Raw genomic sequence first — 24,492 nt, 5'->3', positions numbered from 1 at the left:
AAATCAAGTGTCAACTTGAGTAGAGATAAGTCAAAGTGATGCTGAAAGGCTAGATATTAGGTGCACAGGGAAAGCAACTGGCAGTTTTGCACTGACGGAGCACTTATGTGTACTTGTGTTCCAAAAGTCATATTCTCAGCATGAATTAATGGTATGAATGAATGGGAGCGCACAACACGAATGCTATAAAGAAAAAGTGCCGACCATGGTCCCAGGTCTTGTAATGTGTAGGTAAGGAAAATGTGCGACCGAAGTATGGGTGTGTATGCGTAGTCATTCACAGATTATTCTACATTTCAACAGTGTACATTTCAAGCACATTGGGCACCAATGCTGATTTCTGTAGGTTGCAGCTATTTTAGGTGTAATTTATGTTTCTTTTTTCTACGATGTGATGTGTTTCTTTATTAGCTTGAGATGATCCAGTTGTCTGCTCCGTATTGCGCAATCAATCTTCCTAGCTATTTGAAAGAATTTTCGCTGCCTTCTTTTAATAAGCACAAATCAAATGCGAGAGCTTGAGATCCAAACAAATGTACCTCTTGTCGATACCCTGGAAGTTTCAGCAGCGTCCTTGTAGTCCCATATCAAGTCTGTTTGCCTATAGCTAAGCATTTGGCAAAATATGGCTTACGCGCAGACAGGTAATTTAATATTGTGATCACTGCTCCTGCTTAGCTACATAGCCAACAGCTAAAAGTTTGGAAGCTCTTGGTAGCACAAAAACCACGAATTAAAGTCTCCAATTTGTGGCTTCGGCACCGAGATAATGTTGTTGCGTGCACTACTCTATGGCAGCGCTGTTTTCTATTGCAGTATATTTCTGTGGGCATTCAAGATTATCTTGTGAAGTACCGACACGAATAGATACCGCATAGAGACCGCATTTTTTGCACGTTAGGTACAAAGCACTTTTTCCAGGGCCATAAATTGTCACAAAGAAATGGAATACACCTGTTTCTAGGAGGTGTTGACAAAGGAAAGCAATGGTTCAACAGCGTAAAATATGATAATACGCGCAAAGCAAAAGAACAGCATAAAGGCACATCGGATAGCATCATCGCCCACTCGCCGCAAACGACTGCTGAATAGATATCGGGCAAATGGCGCAGCGGGGACGAATAAAAACAGTACAGTTAGCGCGCAGGAGAGAACACGCTCGCTCGGACAGCGGACGTGACTCCTGTGGCCGGGAGAGCTTTATGCAGCGGCTGTTTTTTGAGCAGCCGATAAGAAAAGAGGGCATCATGCGCCTGCCGACAGGGAGATAGCCAGGAGGGCATGCATCATACGCGCCAACGGAAAGGAGCAACGTAGGGAAAGCGTTAAAGGCGCAGCGCATGCCGTGCAGCGAACGCCTTTCGCGCCTGCGAAGCGCTTGTGGAGCCGCGCGATGGCTCGGGCGGCGGCAGACCGCTGGCAGCCGCTGCGCGAGTGCGGCTCGTTGGAGAGCTTCGCCGCCGCGCCAGGCTGCCGGCGCCATATTGCTGGGGACGCTCCCTCCTCTCCGCGCGCCTTTGGGGAGCTCTCCCGCTGCTCGCCCTCCTCCTCCGACCACACCCACGAACAGGCGCTCGTAATGGCGGCCGTCGTCTCCCCAGTTCGCCGCGGCGGACGCCACTGAGCGGGTTTCCCGTCACGCAGAGCTCTTCTGGGATACCGGCCGCTGTGGAGGCGTCCTCGTGCGGTTTGCGCGGACGCGAATCGCGGGCTCTTCCTCTTGTTGTCGAGAGCAGTCGTCGATCTTCTGCGTGAAGCGTCGGAGGAAGAAAAAAAAACAAGAAGGATAGCGGAGAGCGAGAGGAGGAACACGGAGGAGTGCCGCTGTGGCTTTGGTGATCGCTGTGCCTGGCGCTCGTCGAACATGGGAGAAGAAACGCAAAGCCAGCGGCCGATGGCTGCGCGGTGACGGCGGTCATCCAGGTGTGCTCTTCGTCGTCTTCCTGAGAGAAGCGAGCCGTGCTTGTGTGTGTGCGTGTGTTCGGTGCAGCGAAGAGAACGCTTTCGGAGAGCTCGTCGCTCACGTTTCCCTGTGGGAGCACCTGTACGCTCGCAGAGGCCATGGGTTGGCGCTGCGTGCTGCGAGCATGCCATCGGTCGGCCTCTTCCTGGGCGCCGCTCTTCCTGCTGGCTCTCCACCTTCAGCACCAGGCTTCTGATGCGCTGAAGATAGGTAAGACAGCCGCAAAATCGAGCTTGAGTAAGCGTGCAAAGTACGTGGCCGGAAGTTCAAGTATCATCTGGCGAAGCCGTGTGCTGCATCTCAATCTCTATGGATGCCAGCACTAAAATGCGACATAGAACGCATGTACCATAAGAGGAGAGGATAACGCGGATGCCTTTCGTTCAGGAAATTCACCTCAGTTCCACAATATTCCCATTCACGATTGCTACAAAGCACCACACGTCCGCCAGTGTAATCCAAATGTGCATGCATCATAGCCAAGGACTCAGTTGCCTTGTTGCCGTCCTATAACCGAGGAAAGCGGGATAGATTATAGCTCCTGTTACTGTTAAACGCCGAAATGTACTTATGTACGTGTATTCTCTCAATTCAGCTATATTGTTGTTTGAGCGTTGTTTACTTGTTACAAAACTTTAAAGACGTGCCACCGTTTCTTTTGGTGGTGGAACTTAATTCACAAACTTCCTCACATCAAAAGCTCACCTCGTGAGTCGTGTCACGTAGCGGAAACAAGGTAGAACCAGCCGCGTTAACTCACTGGCTACTTCAGCGCGAGGCTGCAGGCTGCATGGCAGTGGCATTCCGACGGAGAAAGGCTGCAAAGGCGCGCAGCGCCTTTGGTGTATGTTACAGAGCCTCAGCTAATCAAAATTAACTTGGACCTTCCACGTCTCTCATAGCCCGTATACGACGTGATAAAGCACCAAAAAGGAAGAAGGAAAAAAAGAATACAGCAAAGTATATTTTGACGAGTATACCCCATCCGCAGCCCTCTAAACTGAGGATGCAATCCTTAGCCTTTAGGTATGCCTGCCATAATGCGAATCATATGAGCAGCACAAATAACGCCACGTGCAGAAACTGCTGTGTTCGGGTAATCCATTCACCCTCATTCGGCTGCAATACCCGCGGCCACCATTCTTTACGTGTTCGGCCATCCCGTGCACTGGCGGGATCTGTCGATGAAGCCCCAGTGAGCCTACTCTGTAAAGCGAGGAAATTGATCATTGAAGTATAGCCAGCGTAAAAAGCTCACGAACGACGACTTAGAAAGAGCATAACGTTTCCACTGCCTCTGCACACAACCTGATATTTTCCGCCTGTGCAAGTATACCGTGTGCCTCGGCTAACGTTAGCAAAGCTGTTAACGAGAGGAAAATATTTCATTTTTTTTATATACGGTGCAAGATACAATTGTAAGTCTTACGGCGCTCGGTCGTCGGCATTCTGACAGCCGAACACAGTTGATCTTAAAATCGTATCTTCTACCGTGTGCTTCTAATCATTTTTAACAGATTGGTTAACGTTAGCTGGGGTACCCTATACAAGTGAACAGCCTAGTGCACTGCCTACGGTGACAAACTTCTCGAATATTGAACATTTGTTGTGAAGTATTGCTCCGTAAGTTTACCATGCCGACGCAATCGCCAGAAAGCTCAGGAGCAGTATTTAACAAGATTTTCATTTTTAAATCTTCTCCCAAATGGCACCCCGCCCTCACTACTGATACATTCACTGTTGCTGGTGCTTCTTCTGCTGAACTGCTTTTTGAATTCGTTTGAGGATACAAAAAGGCCATTCAGGTCACTTTTGCTAGCAGTATTTTGGACAATACCACCAGGTCACAGCCCAAAACATGCAAGCATTCCATATTTAGCGAAATGTCTGTAAGCGATAATGATAAAAAAAAACTTCTTTTTCTCAACGTTGTCCTTATATTTTTAAACTTAGTTTTACCTCCTGCAATATCGAGTCAGTGGTCTAACGATTTTTTCAAGATATTGCATTACTTAGAGAAGCAACTTTCATGCACCGAGATTATAGCGCTCTTCGGCGTGCCTTTAGAAATAGCGACGCATGCAAGCGCGTACATCCCCATGGCATAAAATGAAGGCGAGGCGTTCGACTCAACCAATGTCCTATGATGAATCCTATCAGGGCAAGTTACACTCTACTTACATCACTAAAAAACCTCTAAGACTCCAAGGGGCAAAAGGGCCACTAGGCTGACTAAAAGCTAGCTAAATTTAGTGACTTTTTCGGTAAGTTACCAACACTGCTTCGTACGCTATAGGAAGACAGGCTCTGGCTACTCGTGCCTGTCGGTAACACTTGGTGATGGTGGGCAGGCTAATCGGCAATTGAGGCGTAATGAAGCATACTTCTAGTCGCCAAATCTTTTTTTTTCAGCTAATCATGCATTTGATATCTCGATTGGTCGGCCCTGTTTTAGCTAACCATCGTAGCTCACAAATTGCTCGGCTGAACCGCGTTCAGCACTGCTGCCCTGCAGGACGATGCGCGTGCTCCCCTCAAAGAGAGTGAAGGAATCGAACGGCGGCGCGTGCGGGTTCAAAGACCGCGCCACCCTAGTCGAAGGTCACACAGGGCTCGCGCGTGCGCAACCTGGCGTCTAGTCATAAGATTCCGTTTCCTAAGGGTATCTTGTATCTCATCGATGTTTCGCTATCACCTAGTCATTCTTCCTTCTTCAGCAGTCGCCAATTACGAGGCTCTGTTATGAAAACAAAATTACGCAGAATCTTGGAAGGGATTCACAATGCTCTTCGCTTCGGGAGATTATCACTGGAAATTGTTTTGGCCAAGAAATCCTTGGCCATGACAGCGGAAATCCCAGTCAACAAGAAATGGTCCCTGCACAATAAGAGCTTTGTCAACGTCGACCCTGATTCTCAAAACTTTTTCCAAAATAACACATTTGCTCCGTAGTTGGTTGGCTTCTTGAAAATAGCTTTTCTGTCACCGCTCTCGCGATCGCACTGTTTCACAAACGATAGTCGTCCAATCATATACACCTCTCGCATATGAAATGCTTTGGTAATCAATTCAATTCACTTAATTTCTTGTTCCATCGACATGGGGGGAGTACGTGACAGAAAGAAGCTGTCATATGGGCCGCGTGACGCGTTCTCTCATCCCGCAGTTAATCAAGGCACGTAATTCTCGTGCTGTTTCAAAACGACGTGCAGTCTGTCATAAGTAAACGTATGGCATGAGAAACGTTACTCGCTGTAATCTACTGTATTGGCAGGCTGCAGAAGAAAGCCGAGAGTGGAAGAATTTTACGACCAATTCACGTAGCACTGAACAGAAGGTTTTACGACAGACCGAGAAAAGCAAAAATACTTCTCATATGGTACGCAGCCTCTGCGGTGTTTTTGCGAGTCGAGGTGATCTAGAGATTTCGTTGCGACAAGCATAACCGTCCGCGACAAGCTTTGGGTAGGAATCAGCTGAATCTAGAAGTTCGCTATTATAGGTAAAAACGGAAACGTAGACGAGCTGGACACTTGAGGGATGCCTGTGTGCGAACAATATTGACTCATTGGTAGGTAATAATATTCATTGGTAGGTAACATAGGGCGGCGAGCAAATACGGAAGGAAGTGAAAACACTTCGAACACGGACAGTTACTCATGGTGTCTGCGATCTCTACGAGGGCATCACTTTACAATATATCAGCCCCTACAGCGCTGTCCGTGTGTTCATCTGTGTTGTGCCTGTGTTAGTAAACCGCTGCATTCGGATGTTTTGTGGGGTTCTTCAGGGAAACGCTCATTTTAAGACGAAAGCCTTAGATCTCTGTTTCATGGTCTCGTTGTGAGGTACATAAAATACCACGTGACCCAAGGAAAGCCAGAAGTGAACCAAAGTATGCCCGGCCCTGCACAAGCGATGATTATTTATTACCAAAGTTAAGTAATTATTGATTAGTGATCGTATCAAGGTGGATTGCTGAGAATTAGGAGAGATTATAGTCGATTAGGTGGATTAAGGTGTGTTAGAAAGGATAATGGTGGATTAAGGTGGATTAAGGTTACTAAGGTAGATTAGGAAAGATTATGGCGCATTTAGGTCGAATAAGTTGGACTAAGGTGGTTTAACGTGGACTAAGGTTGATTAAGATAGATTAAAGTTGATTAAGGTGGATTAAGGTGAATTACAGTAGGCTTTACAAGGTTTGTGCCTTCGCGTCTCTTAGAAGATATCCAAGGACACCTGGGATTTTTTTCAAATAACTACAAATGTCCTCAGTTGGATACGTTTTAAAACCAAGAGCTGGTGACAGAAGGTGTAAAGAGATATAGCGTTGTACAATAGCACAGAAGGTACTTAAGCTACAGAATAAGTAGGTACACTTTAGGAGCTGCGTTTCACTGGTGTAGTGTTCGCAATCAATGAGGACGCGATAAAGAGGTTAAGGGAAAGGGTACAATAAATTTGGGGGGCACAATAAATATGAATTGCTGAAGGTTACAACAAAGTGATGTTCGCGCAATGAGCCTGTAAGGTGAAACCTAAGCCAACTGCTAACCACCGTCTGGTGCACCATTCCGCAGTGAATGTGTGAAGTTAGGCAACAGAATCACAGATGAGTATACGCTTGGGTACCTTCTGAAAACTCGTAATTTATACCACCAGTTTTACTGCTGATTGAGGCTCGTTGGTTGGACACGTGTTCAGGTGTCATGTGCGTCCTTTCCGTTTGTTCCTGCGGCTCAGTAGCGCGTTTCGGTACAATATATCAACGCAAGCGCACTGATGTACAGTCGACCAAAAAAGTTTACGGACCACGGGGTCTCAGAAAATTCAGAATATACAACAAGCCTTTCAAAGCAGCCAGTAAAATTGTGCATCACAATGTTGTTCGCATATGCCACAAAAGACTGAAAATGGGAATAACAGGCTGTGTTTTGAGACCGAGGAGATATTCAGCTTCTTGTCAGATCTCTTGGTCCGTAAACTTTTTTGGTCGACTGTACTTTTGGATTTCGAATGGGCTTAGTTAATTTCACGCATTTGACAGAAGTACGCGGTTCAATGGCAGGTAATCAACAAAGGAAACTTCCTGAAATAATGCCAGGCAAATGTCAGTAAATTACAAATAGAAGCTAAGGGCCACAGAAAATCATGAAGGAAAAATTTTTTTCATCAGAAAAAAATGATGAAGAACGTTAACTGCATTCTAGCATTTTTCGGCACGTGAAAGTTGACATATGAGAGCTCGTGGGCAAGCAGACAGCATGAAATGAAGGCTGTTAATTGCTTCATGTGGTGCAGGTCACGTCTGTGCCCAGTAGAAAGTCAGAACTAACTGATTTCTAGAACACCACACATGATTGCGCCGTTGATAAGTTCTTTAAAGGAGCGCTAAAACAATTTTACGCGCAAGCGTAACTGGCCAGCTCGTGAAATCGACGGCGTTTGTCTGAAGGGGCGAAGCAAGCGAACGAGGAAGGCGCCTGGGCCTCCGTGCTGGCACCGGTTTGTCTGAAAATTTCTTCTGCACATTTATTAGCACTATGAGCAACGACAACGAAGAAATGTGAGAATAAAAAATCCTTAAGCGTCCTTCATACTCTTTAAACTAAGACGTTGAACACGACGAACATTCTGGTCGCAGCCGCTGCGACCACAGGCGCACCGTCTCAACGACACGCATATGCCTGAGATTACGCTGTTGAAAAGGTTGCTGTTAATGGATAACGAAATTATGAAGAACCAACCCGGCTTACCATTCAAGAATACGTTGAGCATGCCTTGGGAGGTGGTTATTTGCGGCCCTATATGAGGTTAAGGAAAAAGGAAACTCTGTTATGGGGAATGCTCTACCTTTCCTCCGTGGCTTACCCGTGCGCGGAAGCCAACCGGTACTTCGAGCGCCACTTCCCCAGGCAACGCGTTCGGAACCCCGTGCAGCGCCTGCCACCGCCTCTGATCGCAGACGCTGCGACAAGAGGCGCAGCGTCTCAGCAACAGCGTCTCATAGCGCTAGCTGTCACAAGGGAAGACTGCGGGAAGACTCCCCTTACCACCGTGCCATGATGCGGTGTTGAACGGTACTACCCTGCCAGCCGTACTACCATACTGTCCCACGGCGCGGTTGCGCGCGGTCGCGCGGGCTTTATCTTGAAAGCGATCTTCTTCGGGGGCACAGTCTGGGTAGGCCGACGGCTTGTAGCTTTGGGTGCGCTATGTTTTCGTTGAAGCAATACACAGCACGAAGGTCACTTCGCTCGCTACTGCTGCCACGATTCCTCACGCAGCGTTTTGACATCGAGTGTCCACGGTCATCGAGTGTGGAGTGTTCACGTTTGCCTGTGCGCACCATGCGAAGTAATTTAGATAATAGGCGAATGTTTACAACGAGGCTTTCTACTCCGGCGGCTGCTGCGTACGGCGCGGCCGCGCGAGCTCTGTCTTGAATACGATCTGCGTCGCGGACAGTGTAGGCGTCCAGGTGAACCAAGGACTGATAGCGTCGTGTGCGCTATAGCACCCATACGCTTGCGCGTCACCCGCGTTCACGAAGCGAAACGTCACTGTAACTTTTTTATCAAAGTTGAAAAATGAATTTCAAGCTAAAATATGCTCAGAAACTCTTTTCTGCGAAAAGTACTTAACTTCGTTCAGAAGAAGCGGAGTTATTGACAATCGAACATCCCCGTAGCGGTGCTCCCGCTCTTTCTTTAACGACTTGCACTACGAAGGTTACGGAGGAGCAGGCGTGCCCACAACGCTCCGCCTACTGAACGTCGTCGTGGCGCGAAGCTGAAATTTAATTTTGGATGTCCACGTAGACGCCGTAACTTCCGATTTCGATGTCCAAAACGTGCCAAACGCGGTTCTCCTTAGTGAGCTAAAGCGAGCATGGTCGGCTTCTTGCGGGAGTACGAAAATCTTGTCGAAATTCGAAATGCAGATTTTCGCTTACTTCAGCCTGTTGAATAAACTGCGTCAAATAAATATACGCAGTAACAGCGGGAAGAAGCGCACTCATCTAAACGCCATTCTGCACTGATGTCAGCTATCAGCCAAGAGCAGCCGTCTATGGGAATCTTGCATATGACGACATATGCAAGCCGCCAGCAGTTTCGAAACGAGTAAGAAGGCCTCGTTCGAATAGAGAGGGTTCGAGGAAAAGGTGACTTTTCGCTCCACTTGTTTCCACCACTAGCTGCGCGCGACTATAAGATTTGGTTGAGATATTGACAGTTGCAACGCATGCCATCCGCGGATTGTGTTTTTCCATCAATTCCGAGATGTGGTTCAGGACCCTCTTAAAGACATATATAGGACACTGCGACGCAAGTTTGGTGCACATGTATCAGCTTGATGTCACTTTGGTGTTCGTGTCATTTACACACCTCGTAGGTCGTGAGATGCACACCTCATCGGTAGCAGCCCAGACTGCGACCGCTGCACTGTTTAATGATTCATTCAAGAGTACCTGAAACCCACTGTAGAGAAGAGGACGAAAACCGGATGGCATTACGATATGTAAACTAAAATATAAAAGAAGCTATATTTTGTCTCTTCCCAACAAAAACTCAAGATTGAAACACTTAAGTTTATTGTCCTTGAAGAGCCCCCGGATAGGTATTACATAAAGGCGGCCTCTATATTTACGCCACATTATATGCGCACATCATTAACTATATCCAAAGGGTTCAGCGACACGCTGTTGGAATGAAAACGGGCAAGTGAAGTCAATAATGTCGGCAGGAAGGCCGTTCAAGTCTTCGAAGAAGAAACGAGGTGAGGAAATAAGCACTTCGGGCACGCGAACGTAGTACGTACTGCGAACGAGTAGTGCAGTCAGAGGTACGTGCTGCCGTGCATGGTGAAGGCTGCTGTGAGAGAACTTGTGATAGACTGGCAACACGTCGGCGACTAGGCAAACGTGCTCACTCTGATCGTGCTTGCAGTATTTCTTCATGCGAGCTCCATTACAGCGTTGTATGGGCGACCGTATTCGCTGCCACGCATTGATGATCTTTTTCAACGTTTTCATTGTTTCATTTCCATCTTAATCGTTTCTTTTTTTACTTCAGTGTGCCGTACACACAAGCAATATGTTGTATTCTTTAGAGCCAACGTTTTTGTTTAATGCTTGCTGCATTTGTAGTCTTTTTCTCACATGGGTCTCTTCCCTGTGGGTGTCAGCTTTATCGCATTCACCCAACTGCACGGCAGCCCGGGCCCAGTCGAGCTGCAATATGCAGATTTTACTCCGTAACCCAGTGTTTCTCTGAGCGAAATAATTAAACACGTTCATTCATTCATTCATTCATTCATTCATTCATTCATTCATTCATTCATTCATTCATTCATTCATTCATTCATTCATTCATTCAGTTCTTCAGTCATTCAATTTTGACCACATTTACGTCCACATAAATATATAGGTGCCCGAGCGCTGTTACATTTCCCCGCCATCGAAATGCGACCGCCCCTACCGAACTCGTGACCTCGGGCTCAGTAACACAATGTCCTATAGCCACTGCGCCTACTGCGATGTGTTTTCTAAAATGAACGCCAGGCCAAGCACCGTCGAAGTGCGTCTGAAATATGCTCCTTGTGGATTCCCGCTGAAGACACTTTTCTTGGGCTCTTGCCAAGCACTACACCACGAAACAAGGGTTGCAACGCTCCAGAATCGCAACGCTTAATTTGTGACAAGGAATGCTACAACGCAAAATAAATAATACACGCAAAATTGCCGCGCGACTGGCTGCTCGAGGCACTTTGCGTGCATTCGCGAGCTTCTTTCGTGTTCGGAAAAACACTTTTATGCAGCACGTATTTAGCAACAGAAAGCTGTATCGGGAGTTTTTCATGTCTGTCTACAATTTCCTTATTTAGGTCTTTCATCTACTTAGAATACTTGAGAAGTTCATTAATTAACCAAGACTGATTATGTAATTAGGCAGAATGCAAAAAAATAATCTGAGTATCTGCAAGCGACGGTAAACATTACCTTGGCTCTGTCCAGCTACGTGGCATTTGCAAATTTTCAAATCTTCGTTCATCATAGTTGGGACACCATGTATACGGGCAGTCCCAGCTAATTTCAGCCAATTTGCATGTAATCAATACTTGAGGTGCTTAGAAATGTTTTGCAACAAATTTAGTTCTCTACAAAAAGCTGTTTATTTAATTATGTTTTAAGTGGGATACACCTGTCTCATTGGCACTAAATGGTGTTTCAAAAAGTGGTACGTATACCTTCCATTGACCCTCTAGCGACTCAATAAAAAATATTCGTGAACATTTCACTCGTGAACCAAAACAATCGAAATTTTTGCGTTGTAATAGTAACTGAAGTGCTCAGAAGTAGTTTGCAACTAGTTACACTTCTGTACAACAAGCCGTTTACTTTAAAAAAGCGGGACGTATATGCTGCAACTAAGCTTCTAGGGCCTCAACGAAAAATTACAAGTAACCGCTTCCCTCGTAAAACAGAACAAATCACGATGGACTAAGCGACACAGCAGAAGCCACTAATAAAAAATTGTTGTGAGCACTTTTGGCAGAGCGTCGAACACCAAAGGCACCTGCACCTTATTGCATGTGCATGCTTCTGCAGATGCATGCACACGGGCGAGTTTTACGGACCAGCTATGACATCGAGATACAAAAATAGATGTTTACTGTGAGCGAAAGGTGTACACCTTAATTCAGAAAAAAAGAATAAGTTATTGGGCGTATAGAGAACTTTTTTCCTCCCGAGAAAATGTGGGCCACATTTCGGAAATAATGAAAACAATTTTTCTAAATTTTACGCACTTGTCGCTTACTGGAACCCATTCCCAAGAAAATTGTCGCATGAAGTGCTGAAACGTTTGGATAGAAGGCACCCCCGAACGAATCATAGAAATGTGCCCCTTTTCTGCTGAAAGGCGTTTTTGGGCACATATCGAAATGAGTGTCCCACTGTCCTGCAGAGGGCTACAACCGCTGCATTATCTTGGCCATTCGCCGTAGTGGATGCGCGTGGTTATTGCAGGAAAAAGCAAACAAGGAAACCAGATACCGCTATCTACAGTGTTCGAATGCTGGGGCGCTATAACGTAAAACTATTCCAATATGTTTTTATTCCAATCTCCTGACGTCAAATTTGCGTAACCGCCGACGCAAGCATCGAGCGGTCACCCGCAAGCTTGTCTGAACAGACCAATCGAATGCTCTCCTCGTTCATAGGAGGTCCGTTTGTTATATCGTTTGTTATATCTCGCTATGAAGATGCATGTTCTAAGGCGTCCTGATCTCGCTTCGAAAAGTAGTGAGCTTTCCTTAGAGTTATCGTAAATCGTGTCTTTGCTGATTTCATTTGTTTCTCTTAGGTAGTTACTCATGGCAGGTTTCTTTTCCATTACCGCCACCCATGAGATTATCTCAGCCTCTCTGGATTTCCGCTTGACGTTTTTTGTTGCTGTGTTGCTCACCATACAGGCCGCATACTTGCTGGTAAGCTGCCTAGCTCTTTTCCTACACTGTGAATCAATGTTATTCCTGTACAAAAACCTGAACACTATCCCGGCCCATTTACATTGTTCCATATTCCTCAGTCGTTCTTCATCATTTATTTTACTGTGAGCTTCCCTGGCTTCAAAACTTGTCCAGCCCATATCACCCTACACAGCTTCGTTTGTAGTCTTACCGCCGTGAGCGCACAATGCAAGGCGTCCCGCTGACCTTTGGTTGCCATCGAGTACTGATTGTCAGTGGCGTAGCTAGGTCGTCTAGCACCCGGGGCCCATTGGTCTTCTGTCACTCCCCCCCCCCCCCCCCCCGCCGGGTGTAGCCGGCGGAAAGACGGGTGTGTTCAGACGTATATGACCCCCCCCCCCCCCCCCGCTGACCTCTTGCACCCGGGGCCCACGGCCCCCCGGCCCCCCCTGTTGCTACGCCACTGCTGATTCTACCCCTGATTTGAAGCAAACAACCGCATTTCCAAAAGTAAGTCCTGGAACCATTACATCTTTCCACATACCTCGCAGGACCTCGTACCTATTGTATCCCCATTGTGCTCTGCGTTTCATTATGGCCGCATTTCTCTTCCCCTTTCACTGCATTTCTCTGCTTGTTCCTATGTTTCCATATATCTATTGTCTTCGTCTATCCATATACCAGGGTATTTATATTCTTCTACGCGAGGTATTTCCTGGCCCTGTATTGTCACGGTATGTTCGCTGTTATTATTGAATATCATGACACCTAATTAACGCTAAATTTCAGACCTAACATATCGCCTTGCTGTCCACAGATATTATCCAGACGTTGCATATCACTTTGCTTGTTAGCTAGCAACACAATGTCGTCCGCATAAAATAAACCTGGAAGCTGCTGCTCTACCCCTGTACCAGCCTGTTTGTATGAGAGATTATACCCGATATTACTTCCTTCTAGCGCCCTCTCCATCCTCACCATGTAGATCATAAACAGCAGTGGAGATAAAGGGCACCCCTGCTTCAGTACCTTGTTGATATCAACTTTCTATTCACCCCTGATCCCCTCCCATTCAACGCAAACGGTATTTTCTAGGTAAATCTCTCTCAAAAGCTGTACACAATAGTCGCCTAAGCTTTCCCTTTCGGAATTTCCCACTAAATGTTGTAGTCCACGTTGACATGCGCTCCTGTAAAGTCTAAAAAGGACACATGTAACGGTCTCCTTTCTACTCCTGATATTTAATACACTGAGTAAGGACAAATAACTTATAATCCAAACGCCTACCTATTCTGTAGCCATTCTGAAGTTCTCCCAAAATGTCATTATTCTCTGCCCATGCTTGCAGCTTTAACTTAACTGCCTGCATTGCTAACCTGTATATTACCGATATAATGGCCAACGGTCTATACGAGTGAATTCTATCTTTCTCCCCCTTACCTTTATAAATAAAATTAACTCTGCTTTGTCGCCAAGTGTCTGGTATTCGTCTATCTTTTAGACCTTTTTCTACTGCTTTCAACAGAGCTTCCTTACTTTTTGGAACTCGTTCATTAATCAGCCTAACGGGAACCTCGTCTAGTCCTGTGGCTGTGCGCTTCGGATATTTCTCTTCGGCTTTCTTCGAGTCTATATTGGTCAGCACCAGCTCCTTTTTCATCTGGTTCTCTTGCATGCTCTTTTTTCCCTAACTACAACCTCTCCATTACCTTGGAAAGATTCGACTGTTATTTTTCGGATGTAATTTAATGGCGCGTTCCCTTCTAGTTTGTTTCCATCTTCGTTTAAGATACGTTGTATTGTTCCAGACTTCATCCTAATAATTTCATGTGGTTCCAAAATAGTCTAGGTGCGGCCTTCTTTCTTTCTCGCGTATTTCTAATCACCAACGTTCACTTTCACCTTTTATACTTGTTTGCACCAGTATTTGAACCCCCACCCGGCATATTTCCCATTTTCTGGCTACTTCATCCTGCGGCAACTGCGCTTTTTTTTTTTAGCCTGCCTGTGCTCTCGGGATTGCTCCCTGTCGTTCGGCGATCGCTTCTTTTATCTCATTTGATCGCTTCTCGATAACTCGGCTGCGGGATGGTGGCGCCATCTAGGAGCGATGGCTCACACTACTTAGTCCGCAGCAGTGGAAGGTAGAGAGAGGGACTGCCGGCTAGCGCATGCTGGTTGTTGGCCGCTGATGAAGATGGCGAGGGGGCGGGACATGTAGAGCCGCGATGAGACTGGGAAGAGTGCACCGGTGGAGATGGCCTCACATCGCGCATGCGTTGCGTCGCCTGGCAACCACGGGGGCGGTCGCATCTGCGCCTTCAAGGGAAGGTCGGGTGCCCCGTACAAATGGCGCAGAAATCCAGCTTGCCTCTTTCAACCCCTATAACGCTGGTTCCGTTTAATGGTGCATTGCGTTGCAGAGCTCTTCATTCGGCGCATCCTCGAGCCAGATGAGAAAGTGCGCGTGAACACTGCCTCTTAAGTATAAACCCCATGCAAGCGATCTTGCACGCGACAGCGACAAGCGACGCGATGGAGATGGCTGTCGCGTTCGCTCGTCGCCTACAAGTTGCACCCCATGCGAGCGACGACTTCGAGCGACGTCTCCCCAGTGTTGCCGGTATGAGGGCAGCAATATAGGCGCCGAAACTAGCGTGACGCGTGCTTTATTAACTTAAGTTGATGTATTTTACTGTAAAAAGCAGCATAAAATATTTCTGAAAGTCTTGCAGTAGGTTCTTATCCTTGCACCTATAAGAATTCAATCGTTTGCTCGTTCCGTGCGACAATCGGAAGTACTGGGGTTTTGTACATCCAGTTCCGGCTTTTCGCTATTGGCTAGTCGCTCATAGCACTTCCGGGCGACGAGCGACGAATTCTAGATTTGCAAAACCGAGCGATCGCGCGACAAGACCGAGCGATCTGTTCAAGCGACGGCCCGATCCGTCGCGCGAACCCGTCGCTCGTCGCTGTCGCGCACAAAATCGCGCTAATGGGGTTTAGCCTTTAAGCTTCGCTGTACATAGATTGGATCTCCTGCATTGTTTTGCATACCACCCCAATCGGAATGCAGCCGCGTTTGGGAGTCATATCCGCGACCATTTTCTTAGCAGTTGAACCCCGCAAACCATTGAGCCACCACTGTGGGTGATTCGGATAAAACTGCAAGCACCCTGCTTACGCTTGATGCCATCATCTGCTTACTCTGCTCCTGCCTAATGGCCGACTGTTCTTTATTCGCAGACCTGAAGAAAATGACACGACAAGAACCACTATAATCATATTCGAAGCGAGTGGCATGACCTTCGACTTTCCTGCCTGCGGCTGCCTATTATTTCTACAGACGTTCGGCCGACGCTGACACCGTCTCACGGCCGCTGTGTAAAAAGATGCGGCCTGTCGCGTCAGGCGGACAGGAGTGGGTGCGAACGTCACAGCCATAGTTGCATTCTCGGCCTCTTGGTTGGGCCGTACGGCGCTAGCTGGCGGGGACGGGACGCGTCGGGTTACAGGTTTCCAAGAGCGTTCCTGACGCATTTTCTATTCCTATTCCAGGCAACAGGCTGCCTGCGACGCGGCGGATCACAGTATTTTCGATGCACGCGGCAGGTCGCACCTGTTTTTAGGCCCAAGCGTAACTGGCCAGCTCGCGAATTCGGCTGTGTTCGTCTGAAGCCGCGAAGCAAGCGAACGAGGAACGTGCCTGGACCTCCGTGCTAGCTCCGTTTTGTCTGCAACTTTCGTGTGCGCATTTAATCAGCACTGGGCAACGACAACGCAAAAATTTAAGGATAAACATCTTTAATCGTCATTCATACACCTTAAACAAACACTTTGAACACAAAGCCTGACACGCATATGCCTGAAATTGCGCTGCTGAAATGTTTGCTATTAATGGATAACGAAAAAATTCATTAGGAACCAACGGCGCTTACTATTCAAGAATACGTTGTGCATGCATCGGGAGGTGACTATTTGCGGCACTATATTGCACTCTGTTACGGGGGCCCCTCACATACGGGTCTCACCCGTGCGCGGAAGCCAACCGGTGCTTCGAGCGCCACTTGCTCAAGCAAGGCGTTCAGAACCTCGGGCAGCGCCTGCCTCTGATCGCAGACGCAGCGACACGGCCTCTCAACGACAGCGTCTCAAAGCGCAAGCTGTCACGGGGGAAGAATGCGAGAACGCTCCCTTTACCACGGCGCCACCATGCAGCACTGATCGGTACTATCGTGCTAGCGGTACCACCATACTGTCCCACGGCACCGTTGCGCGCGCTCGAGTGTACTTTATCTTGACAGTGATCTGCTTTGCTGGCGCAGTCTAGGTGGGCCGATGACTCGTATTTTTGCGCGCTCCATGTTCTCAGGCCTCAGTTTGCGTTGAAGCGATAGACAGCACGGAGGTCACTTCGCTACCTGCTCTTGCCGCGATTCCTCACGCCAGCGCTTTGACAGCGGGTGTCCGCGGTAAACGAATGTAAAGTTTTCATGTTTGCTTGTGCGATCTGACTCCATGCTAGGTAATTTAGATAGCAAGCGAATGTTTACAACGGAGCCTTCTACTCCGGCGGCTGTTGCGTATGGCGAGACCACGCGAGCCCTGTCTTGAATACGAGCTGCGATGCGGGCAGTGTAGATGTCTAGGGGCACCCAGTGCCGATAGCACAGGGTTGCGCGTGGCCGTAGTACTTCTATAAGCCATCATCCTGGCAAGTGCACCAAACGACTATTTACGTTGCAGTCCATCACTTGCACTGCCAAACCGCGTTGAAATCGCTGAGCCATTAACGGTTAGCAGCAAATGAGTAAAACACTCTACAGAACGGAACAAGAATTTTCCGGCCAAGGTAACCTAGCGCACACCCAAAACTTGCTACGCGTCTACGAGGCAACACATACCGCTGGCACTGTGCTCCGCGTGGTGTCGGCTAGTGAGGTTTGTGCGTATCATGCAGATGGCTTAGCTGAGACACGTATGTCTAGGATTACGTTTTAACCAGATTTATCGAAAATTGCGAGTTACATCGTCTGTTGTATAATTGTGTTACAAAATGCTTCTTTATTCTTTTCCTTTCTTTTCTTGTCTTTCTTTTTTTTTTAAGGAGGGCTGCCTTGCAGCATTGTAAAAAAAAAAAGCTTACTAGGTTACTGTGCTTTTACCCCACCAACGCATATCGCTTGACAGAACAAAACTGATGTCTCATTTTCTCTTCTTTTCTCACAGGGCTCGTGATGGGCGTGAACCAACCTCAACGTGTCGTCACGGCCTTTCGTGATGTCATCGAGTACACCAACCAGCGTGCGCCTGGTGACCGATACAAGATTACCCCACTGACAACGAGGGTTTTCGACAATGACACATTCAACGTCACCAATGACGGTATTGTAAAAATCAGGCACAGTAAAATGCAAAGGATCTTTTGGCCTGATTCTGTTCTATTCCTGTCATTACCGCTACGCACTTGCAGTTTCTGATGATTGCGTAGACAAAGAACCCTTTCTGCTACCATGGAAGCCAGAAAGAAATAACACGATTAAAATAGTTTTCTTAAATTACTTCTTCCAGAAGCAGCAGATTCTTTAAAGAAAGATAAACATGTTAGGTTGGCAATCGTTCGATTAAGTTCTCCAATAATTGGAACCAAATGATATACTCAAAGAGCTAAGCGAAGTATTGTTCCAAGCGACGCAAAGGCCATCAATTTTGAGGAATTACAAGGGGTAAAAAGATAACTAAGAGCTTACCGAAAATAGAAGTACAGGTGGGGACAAAATCGTGCGAGAACTGCGAGCGCATGCCAAACTGCAGACTTGCGCCCTCTTCCCCGCCGCGGTTGCTCAGTGGCTATGGTGTTAGGCTGCTGAGCACGAGGTCGCGGGATCGAATCCCGGCCACGGCGGCCGCATTTCGATGGGGGCGAAATGCGAAAACACCCGTGTACTTAGATTTAGGTGCACGTTAAAGAACCCCAGGTGGTCAAAATTTCCGGAGTCCCCCACTACGGCGTGCCTCATAATCAGAAAGTGGTTTTGGCACGTAAAACCCCATATAATATAATAAGACTTGCGCCCTCTCACTTGGCGTCGAGGCATGCCGTTGCGCATGCGCGTCCATTAGTGCTCGTGTGCATGCTAATACGCCTACTGAAACTTAAAGGCGCCGCCTTGCATGTTTTGCCTATGTTTTCATAGGCAAAAAAAAATGGCTGTGGCTTAGCTAAAGTTAAGCCCAGGATGCGAAGCATACTAGCCTTTATTTTAGTGGTTGAACCACTGTTTAGCCTGGTGAACTGCTGTTGCTTGGCTATATTTGGTTCGGCTAGACGAAGAAACAACTCGTGCAGGCGAGCGCACGAGCTGAGACCCGGCTATGTAGCTACGCGGCCGCAAGCGAGCGCACGAGTTGAGCCTCCGCTTTTGCAGCTGTTATGACGTCATATGGTAGCTACGCGGCCGCGCGCGGCGCAGCAAGGAAGAGCGTGGTTGTGCGGCTAGTATGCTTCGCATAATAGAAGCAACTTAATAACAAACACAGCAAACTTAAAAGAGAATAGACCCACATATGAGACGCGCAGCAATGAACAATGGCTCATAGCCTCAATGGTAGCTACGCGGCCGTGCGCGGCGCAGCAAGGAAGAGCGTGGTTGTGCGGCTAGTATGTTTTGCATAAAAACGCCGATGTCAAGTTTTGTAATGATGTGAATATTCAGTCATCTTGGTTACAACACGAATGCCGCTGTCAAAAGTGCGAAAAGTTGAAAAAAATGTATGTAACGCTCAACAAATAATATTTCGAATAAGCGCTTGTTTGAAAGAAATAATGGCTTGAAGCACAAATGCTAACACCTCCCGAGGGCGATGCAAACATTATGCGCATGAATCATGAGCAAAACAACTTCACGTCCCTAAACAACGGCAAAAATGAGGCGATACACATGCCTCTCGGCTGCGATGGCATATGGCCACTCATTAGCACGATTCGCGCTGCTCGTCGCACCACATATTAAGGCGGGAAATCTCTGCAATGGCGGCTCAGTGCAACGTCACTCAACGTCAAATTGACGTTGACGGAAGAACCCTTTATACGACACTATACTCACGGGATATTCTCTCAGCAAATCAACAAGCTGGCACGTCGGCTATCTCTGAACGCCGCCACGAATACGCGAATTAGCAGATGCATTGAAGGGGTTTCTGCACGCTGCCGATCATGTTCTTTCTTTAATCGCTATCATGGCTATATGCCAAATACCCGAAGGAAGATTCTTTCAAAAAAGTGTACAGCTCCGCATCACGTTTTGTCGTCCTAATGAATGCACAGAAATGTCATTACAGCGAAGCCGTATATGGCTAGCCGATTCGTCCGTCCGTCTGTAGCCTGTACTCCAAAAAGACTTCAGGCGCAACCCCATGCTCATGCGCGTAAAGAAAAAAGAAAGAGAGGCGCGTGACTGGCTGCGCTAGTAGTGACGTCGTTGTTCTCCATCGCAGCCGAGCGCGCGAAGCAGTTTCTCTCAGTCTCCGAAATGGGTAGGCCACGCGTCATACGTACTCCTGAGGAGCAGGCAGCTTTCAATCAGTGACGCCGCGAGCAGAACAGGGAAAGAGCTCGTCTACTCTGTGCCTATGCTGCAGCCCGGGCACAGCAACAGTTCGTGCAGCCGAGCGCAAGCAGCAACTGCGTACCCAGGATCCGGAAGCCTACCAATCCATCGTTTGATGAACCGTCGGAATTAACCCAGTGATAAATACTGGTGCCACACGTTTCAGCTTCGCTGGCTAACCATCTGTACACAGTGCTTGGGCGGTGATTTCTTTAATGCTTCCGTTTCGCGACACGAATTTCAAGAAACGTGACCTCTCGACAGCCTCTCGACAGCCTCTCGACAGCCAACGTGACAGATAATGGCGGCCGTGTAGTTTCCATGTGTGTCGAGGATAGAGCGTCAGCCTGTTGTTGAAATTGCGATGACGGCAGAAGATTACGCCACGAGGTAGTCTCTCTTCCGACCGTTGTGGCTTGCGACAATTCACTACACTCTCCACTGGTCGAAACAGACAACACTCTGCTAGTGCAGTCATGGCGACTCCAGCAGCTGACTGGCAAAAAGTGAGCGCATTGGCAGGCACATGCGCATTAAAGGACACTCATGCGCAATGTCACACGTCTCTACATTAGTTGTTAGTAAGGGTAATAAGTTGGGCTAGTTAGCGCAAGGTTACAGACGTAAGGAACAAACGCTAGACTTCCAACTAATAGTTATACTTTATTAGTACCATCATAATCATCATTACCACTGTTAATTATCATTAATAGCTGAAAGCATAGCATTTTACCTTTGTGTCTTTGATCTACGTCAGTTTTTTGCGCTAGTAAATATGCATTTCGTTAGGCGCTTGCTTCGTCAGAGGGCACAGGAATGCAGATTGGCACGCGCTCTCGGGCGACGAATTATTTTAGCCCCGTCTGCACAGCTTCTGTCAGAGTACCTATGGCATCAGTGAAACTTAAGAGTCGCAGCAGCGCCGTCTTAACCGCTTGAGCGGCCGCATATTAATGAATAATGAGACCATGTTACTGCGAATTTGTTTTACTGTAAAATATCTACCAGGAGGTTATACTGCAGTTCACGTTCATGGCTGAGCGGAGCATATGCAGAGCGGGCCCACGCGGTGCGTACTGAAATGATCACCTCCCTAGCCTCACAGAAAAGTTGCGCGCATTCGTGATAATGTGAAGACGCTTGCAGTGTTCCCATATCATGACCCTTTATGTTCAGAACGCCACCAAATGGAACCACATGTCTACCTTACTTTCCTTTTTTTTCTTTATTTTCTTTATTCTTCGTTTCTTATTTTCTTTACCCGCGGAACTGTGGCAGGGTGAATTTCGGCCATCAGAGCGCCGGTAACCGAAACTGGGAAACTGCAACAAGCGCAAAGCCGCGCCCCTAGAGGCGACATTCTGCTACGTCACCCAACGGCGGCCACACACCGCGCAGTGAAATCAAGGAGCACAGAAGCGCAACACGCTGCTCCTTTTATTTAAAAATGGCTCATTTTATATGTTACATAAGCTCGTCATAGAAACACCTATTATAGAACAGGCAACCAATACACACTTAAACCCCGTTCATTTTTCTTATATTCTACTATACTATATCATTCGTGTTATCGCTGTTCTGAGTGACCTTCAACGTTCGTGGTATGGAGTCAGTCTTACAGTGCAGAAATAACGTTCAAGGCGTGGTGTGACTAAGCAGCGTTTTTTTTTTTTTCGTCCCACCGAATAGGAAATAAACGCCCTTTGACGCAAAAGAACAGAAGGCGGCCGTGCCTTTGGCTCTCATTCCTTTCGCGTGACGCTGTCGCTTAGAACGGTGCCAATCGGTCCCGCCAGTTTGCCTCGCTACCGATTCGCTACAAGCGCTGCTTCGCCGCGTGGTCTTTTCGCAGCCTGCGGCCAGCTGAGCTCGGGCGCGGCCCTGCTCGTCTCCCCGGACGGCGGCACGGTGCTCGAGGCCCTGGCGGCCGTCTCGGCGCGGCTCCAGGTGCCGCTGCTGAGCGCGTCGGCGGCCCGCAGCCCGTCGTCCCGCCTGACACGCTTCGGCATCGCCCTGCGGCCGCAGGCGCACGGGGCGCTGGCCGCGCTCGTGCACGCCTTGCGCTGGCCGCGCCTCTTCTACATCTACGACTCCGCAGAAGGTCATTCGCTCTTTCGAGCTCTGTGCCATTGTCTTGACGAAAACGTTATCGTGGAAGCGCTCAGTGTTTTCACGAACACACTATATAGAGCACTTTAGGCGGAATCGAGTCTGAATCATGCCACACTGAGGAAGACGCTCAAACTAGTGTCAACATGCTGTGCGCGAGGTAAAGTTTGATATTCACTGCGGCGTCCTGCTACATTGTGACACAGCCGTGCTCTCCCGATGCAACTCACGAGCCTCCGTACACGCGAGAGCCGATCCAAAGAAAACGAGACACCGAGAGAGTTTATGCAGGCTCGACGTCTTGTTCGCGTCTTGGCTGGCACGCAACGAAATAATGTTGAATGCTTTCCGGAGGCGGCCGCAGGACTGCCAAGCGTGGCATGCACTGTCGAATCCGAGGGAAGATGGAAGGGTGAAAAGAGCAGGTATAAAGAAAGTGAACGCCGATAGGCTACGCATACACCACTTCGGTTACATGTTAGTGCCAATTAAGTATTTTGAACTTTCTGCAACAGCTGTGACCAAAGCAAAGTAACGCTCACTTGATCTTGAGAGGCCTATTCAGATCTATGTTTCCGCAGTTATTGTTCAGTGCATGGTGTCAGAAGAGGACAGTCGTAGCAATTTGAGAGAAATAAAAAATGGCTGTGGCTTAGGTAAGGTTAAGCCCAGGATGCGAAGCATACTAGCCTTTATTTTAGTTGTTGAACCACTGTTTAGCCTGGTGAACTGCTGTTGCTTGGCTATATTTGGTTCGGCTAGACGAAGAAACAACTCATGCGTTACTCTGCTTCGCCTTGGACGCCCCGCATTGGACGCGGTGAGCGTCGAGCAACGCAGCGTTCGGCGCGGCAACGAAATGTGCGCCTGAGCAAGCGACGCACGCCTGAGCCTTAGAAACAGCTCGTTTCTAAGACAACACCGCATTCACTAGAGGCGCTTTTGTACCGCTTTGAAGCATCGTACTCGTGGGTCATTGGTAGCGTCTCCGTCTCACACTCCGGAGACCCTGGTTCGATTCCCACCCAGCCCATCTTGCAAGAGTTGAGCCAAAGCAAAGCCACTTCTCCTCTGTCGTGACGTCACTGTGTCACGTGGTATTCAAGGCGACACCGCCGCGCCTGAGGAGCTGGGTTGAGCTCTCGTAATATGCTTCGCATAAAAAGAGTCAACTTGGTGTCGATGCAAAAGAAGGCAAGGTCGACGTACATGGTGGATCAAATGACTCAAGGAAACAATATTAACTACACCTCTCTGTCTCTTCCTTATTCATTTATTTCATTCCTTATTCATACTGTATTTCCCGCGCAATTGATTCACCATTGTCTTACTTGGCGTCGACACTTGGTTGACGGTTTCTTGTGTTGATCAAGCGGCCAAGCAGGCCGATCCCGGACATAGCAATGTTTATGGTGCAAAATGGCAAACGTTTCTACTATATTCGCCGCCACATACACCCGTACCGTTCATTTTATGTGCCCTACGATATTCTTACTTCTTGTTGGCATAGCCCAAGCCACCTTCCATACATGACTGCCTCGCGCGAGCCTTCCTTAGTCCAAGCAAATTCGCTCAATTTCCCAACAGTCTGTTATACGGCGGCTTTGCCTCAACATGCGCCTATCTACGGCAGTGCACCCTTTACAGGGGCATAGTGATATGTGGTTTGACAGCGGCGATTACAACGCTGTCGAAACTTTGCACCAGCAGCGAAGTGTAATACAGTTGGTAACTGTGGTAATAGCTCTGTATTTGCCGCCGCTCACGTTTACGCCCCCGCTCACTCGGTATTCCGCCCGATCTGCCTGCGCTTAGCGGAATACTCCACACGCTAAGGCTCCCTGTTAATTACGCCCGTACCTTTAATTTTACCTACTCCGCTTCTAATTCTTGTTTGTTGTCTCGTTGAACGCTACATTTTCATACCTCCTGCAACTCTTTACGATGGCATGGAGACGCAAAAGGAGCGGTCTCCTTTTTTTTTCTGGAAGAGGTTACAAGGTATCAACATCCGAGTTATGACAAACCAGCGTGAAGTCAGCTAAGACAGTCTCTTCAACGCAAGAATTTAGCAGTGGTAGGCTATATTGCACTGGATACGTGCCGCTTTAACATACCTCCCGGGCTGCCCTAAGCAACGCTGCTTTTTCGAGGAGATAACGTTAAGGAAAGCTTGGATTTAATTATAAGGTTTGTTTATGAAACACGTTAAAGCATCGAAAAGGTGAGGGCAAGATATAAGTGTAAGGTTGGCGCGTGAATATGGGCCTTAGACATGCAACAGAAAATGAATATATGCCCCTGCTAACTTTAAATTACTTCTTCTGAAGAAAG

The 24,492-nt window shown here is 47.8% G+C and overlaps 2 protein-coding genes across 5 annotated transcripts in view; one reads left to right on the top strand and one right to left on the bottom strand.

Annotated features, from left to right (window-relative positions):
• LOC139057194 (glutamate receptor 1-like) overlaps positions 1-24,492 on the bottom strand; it is a 235,920-nt gene that overhangs the window by 52,977 nt on the left and 158,451 nt on the right. The window lies entirely within an intron of this gene.
• LOC135920194 (glutamate receptor 3-like) overlaps positions 1,182-24,492 on the top strand; it is a 52,044-nt gene continuing 28,733 nt past the window's right edge. Inside the window, exons 1-3 of one of the 2 annotated variants that reach the window (XM_065454353.2) lie at positions 1,182-2,173; positions 17,669-17,824; positions 21,902-22,150. In XM_065454353.2, coding sequence (XP_065310425.2) covers positions 2,062-2,173; positions 17,669-17,824; positions 21,902-22,150 — 517 coding nt within the window. In that variant the 5' untranslated portion in view covers positions 1,182-2,061. The remainder of the gene's footprint in view (positions 2,174-17,668; positions 17,825-21,901; positions 22,151-24,492) is intronic. The other variant, XM_065454354.2, reaches the window with a different exon arrangement.

Source organism: Dermacentor albipictus, chromosome 3 (genome assembly GCF_038994185.2).
Source record: "Dermacentor albipictus isolate Rhodes 1998 colony chromosome 3, USDA_Dalb.pri_finalv2, whole genome shotgun sequence".
NCBI classification, from domain to species: domain Eukaryota; kingdom Metazoa; phylum Arthropoda; class Arachnida; order Ixodida; family Ixodidae; genus Dermacentor; species Dermacentor albipictus.
The sequence above is the reverse complement of the archived record's forward strand: the minus strand, read 5'-3'. Positions and strand labels throughout refer to the sequence as shown.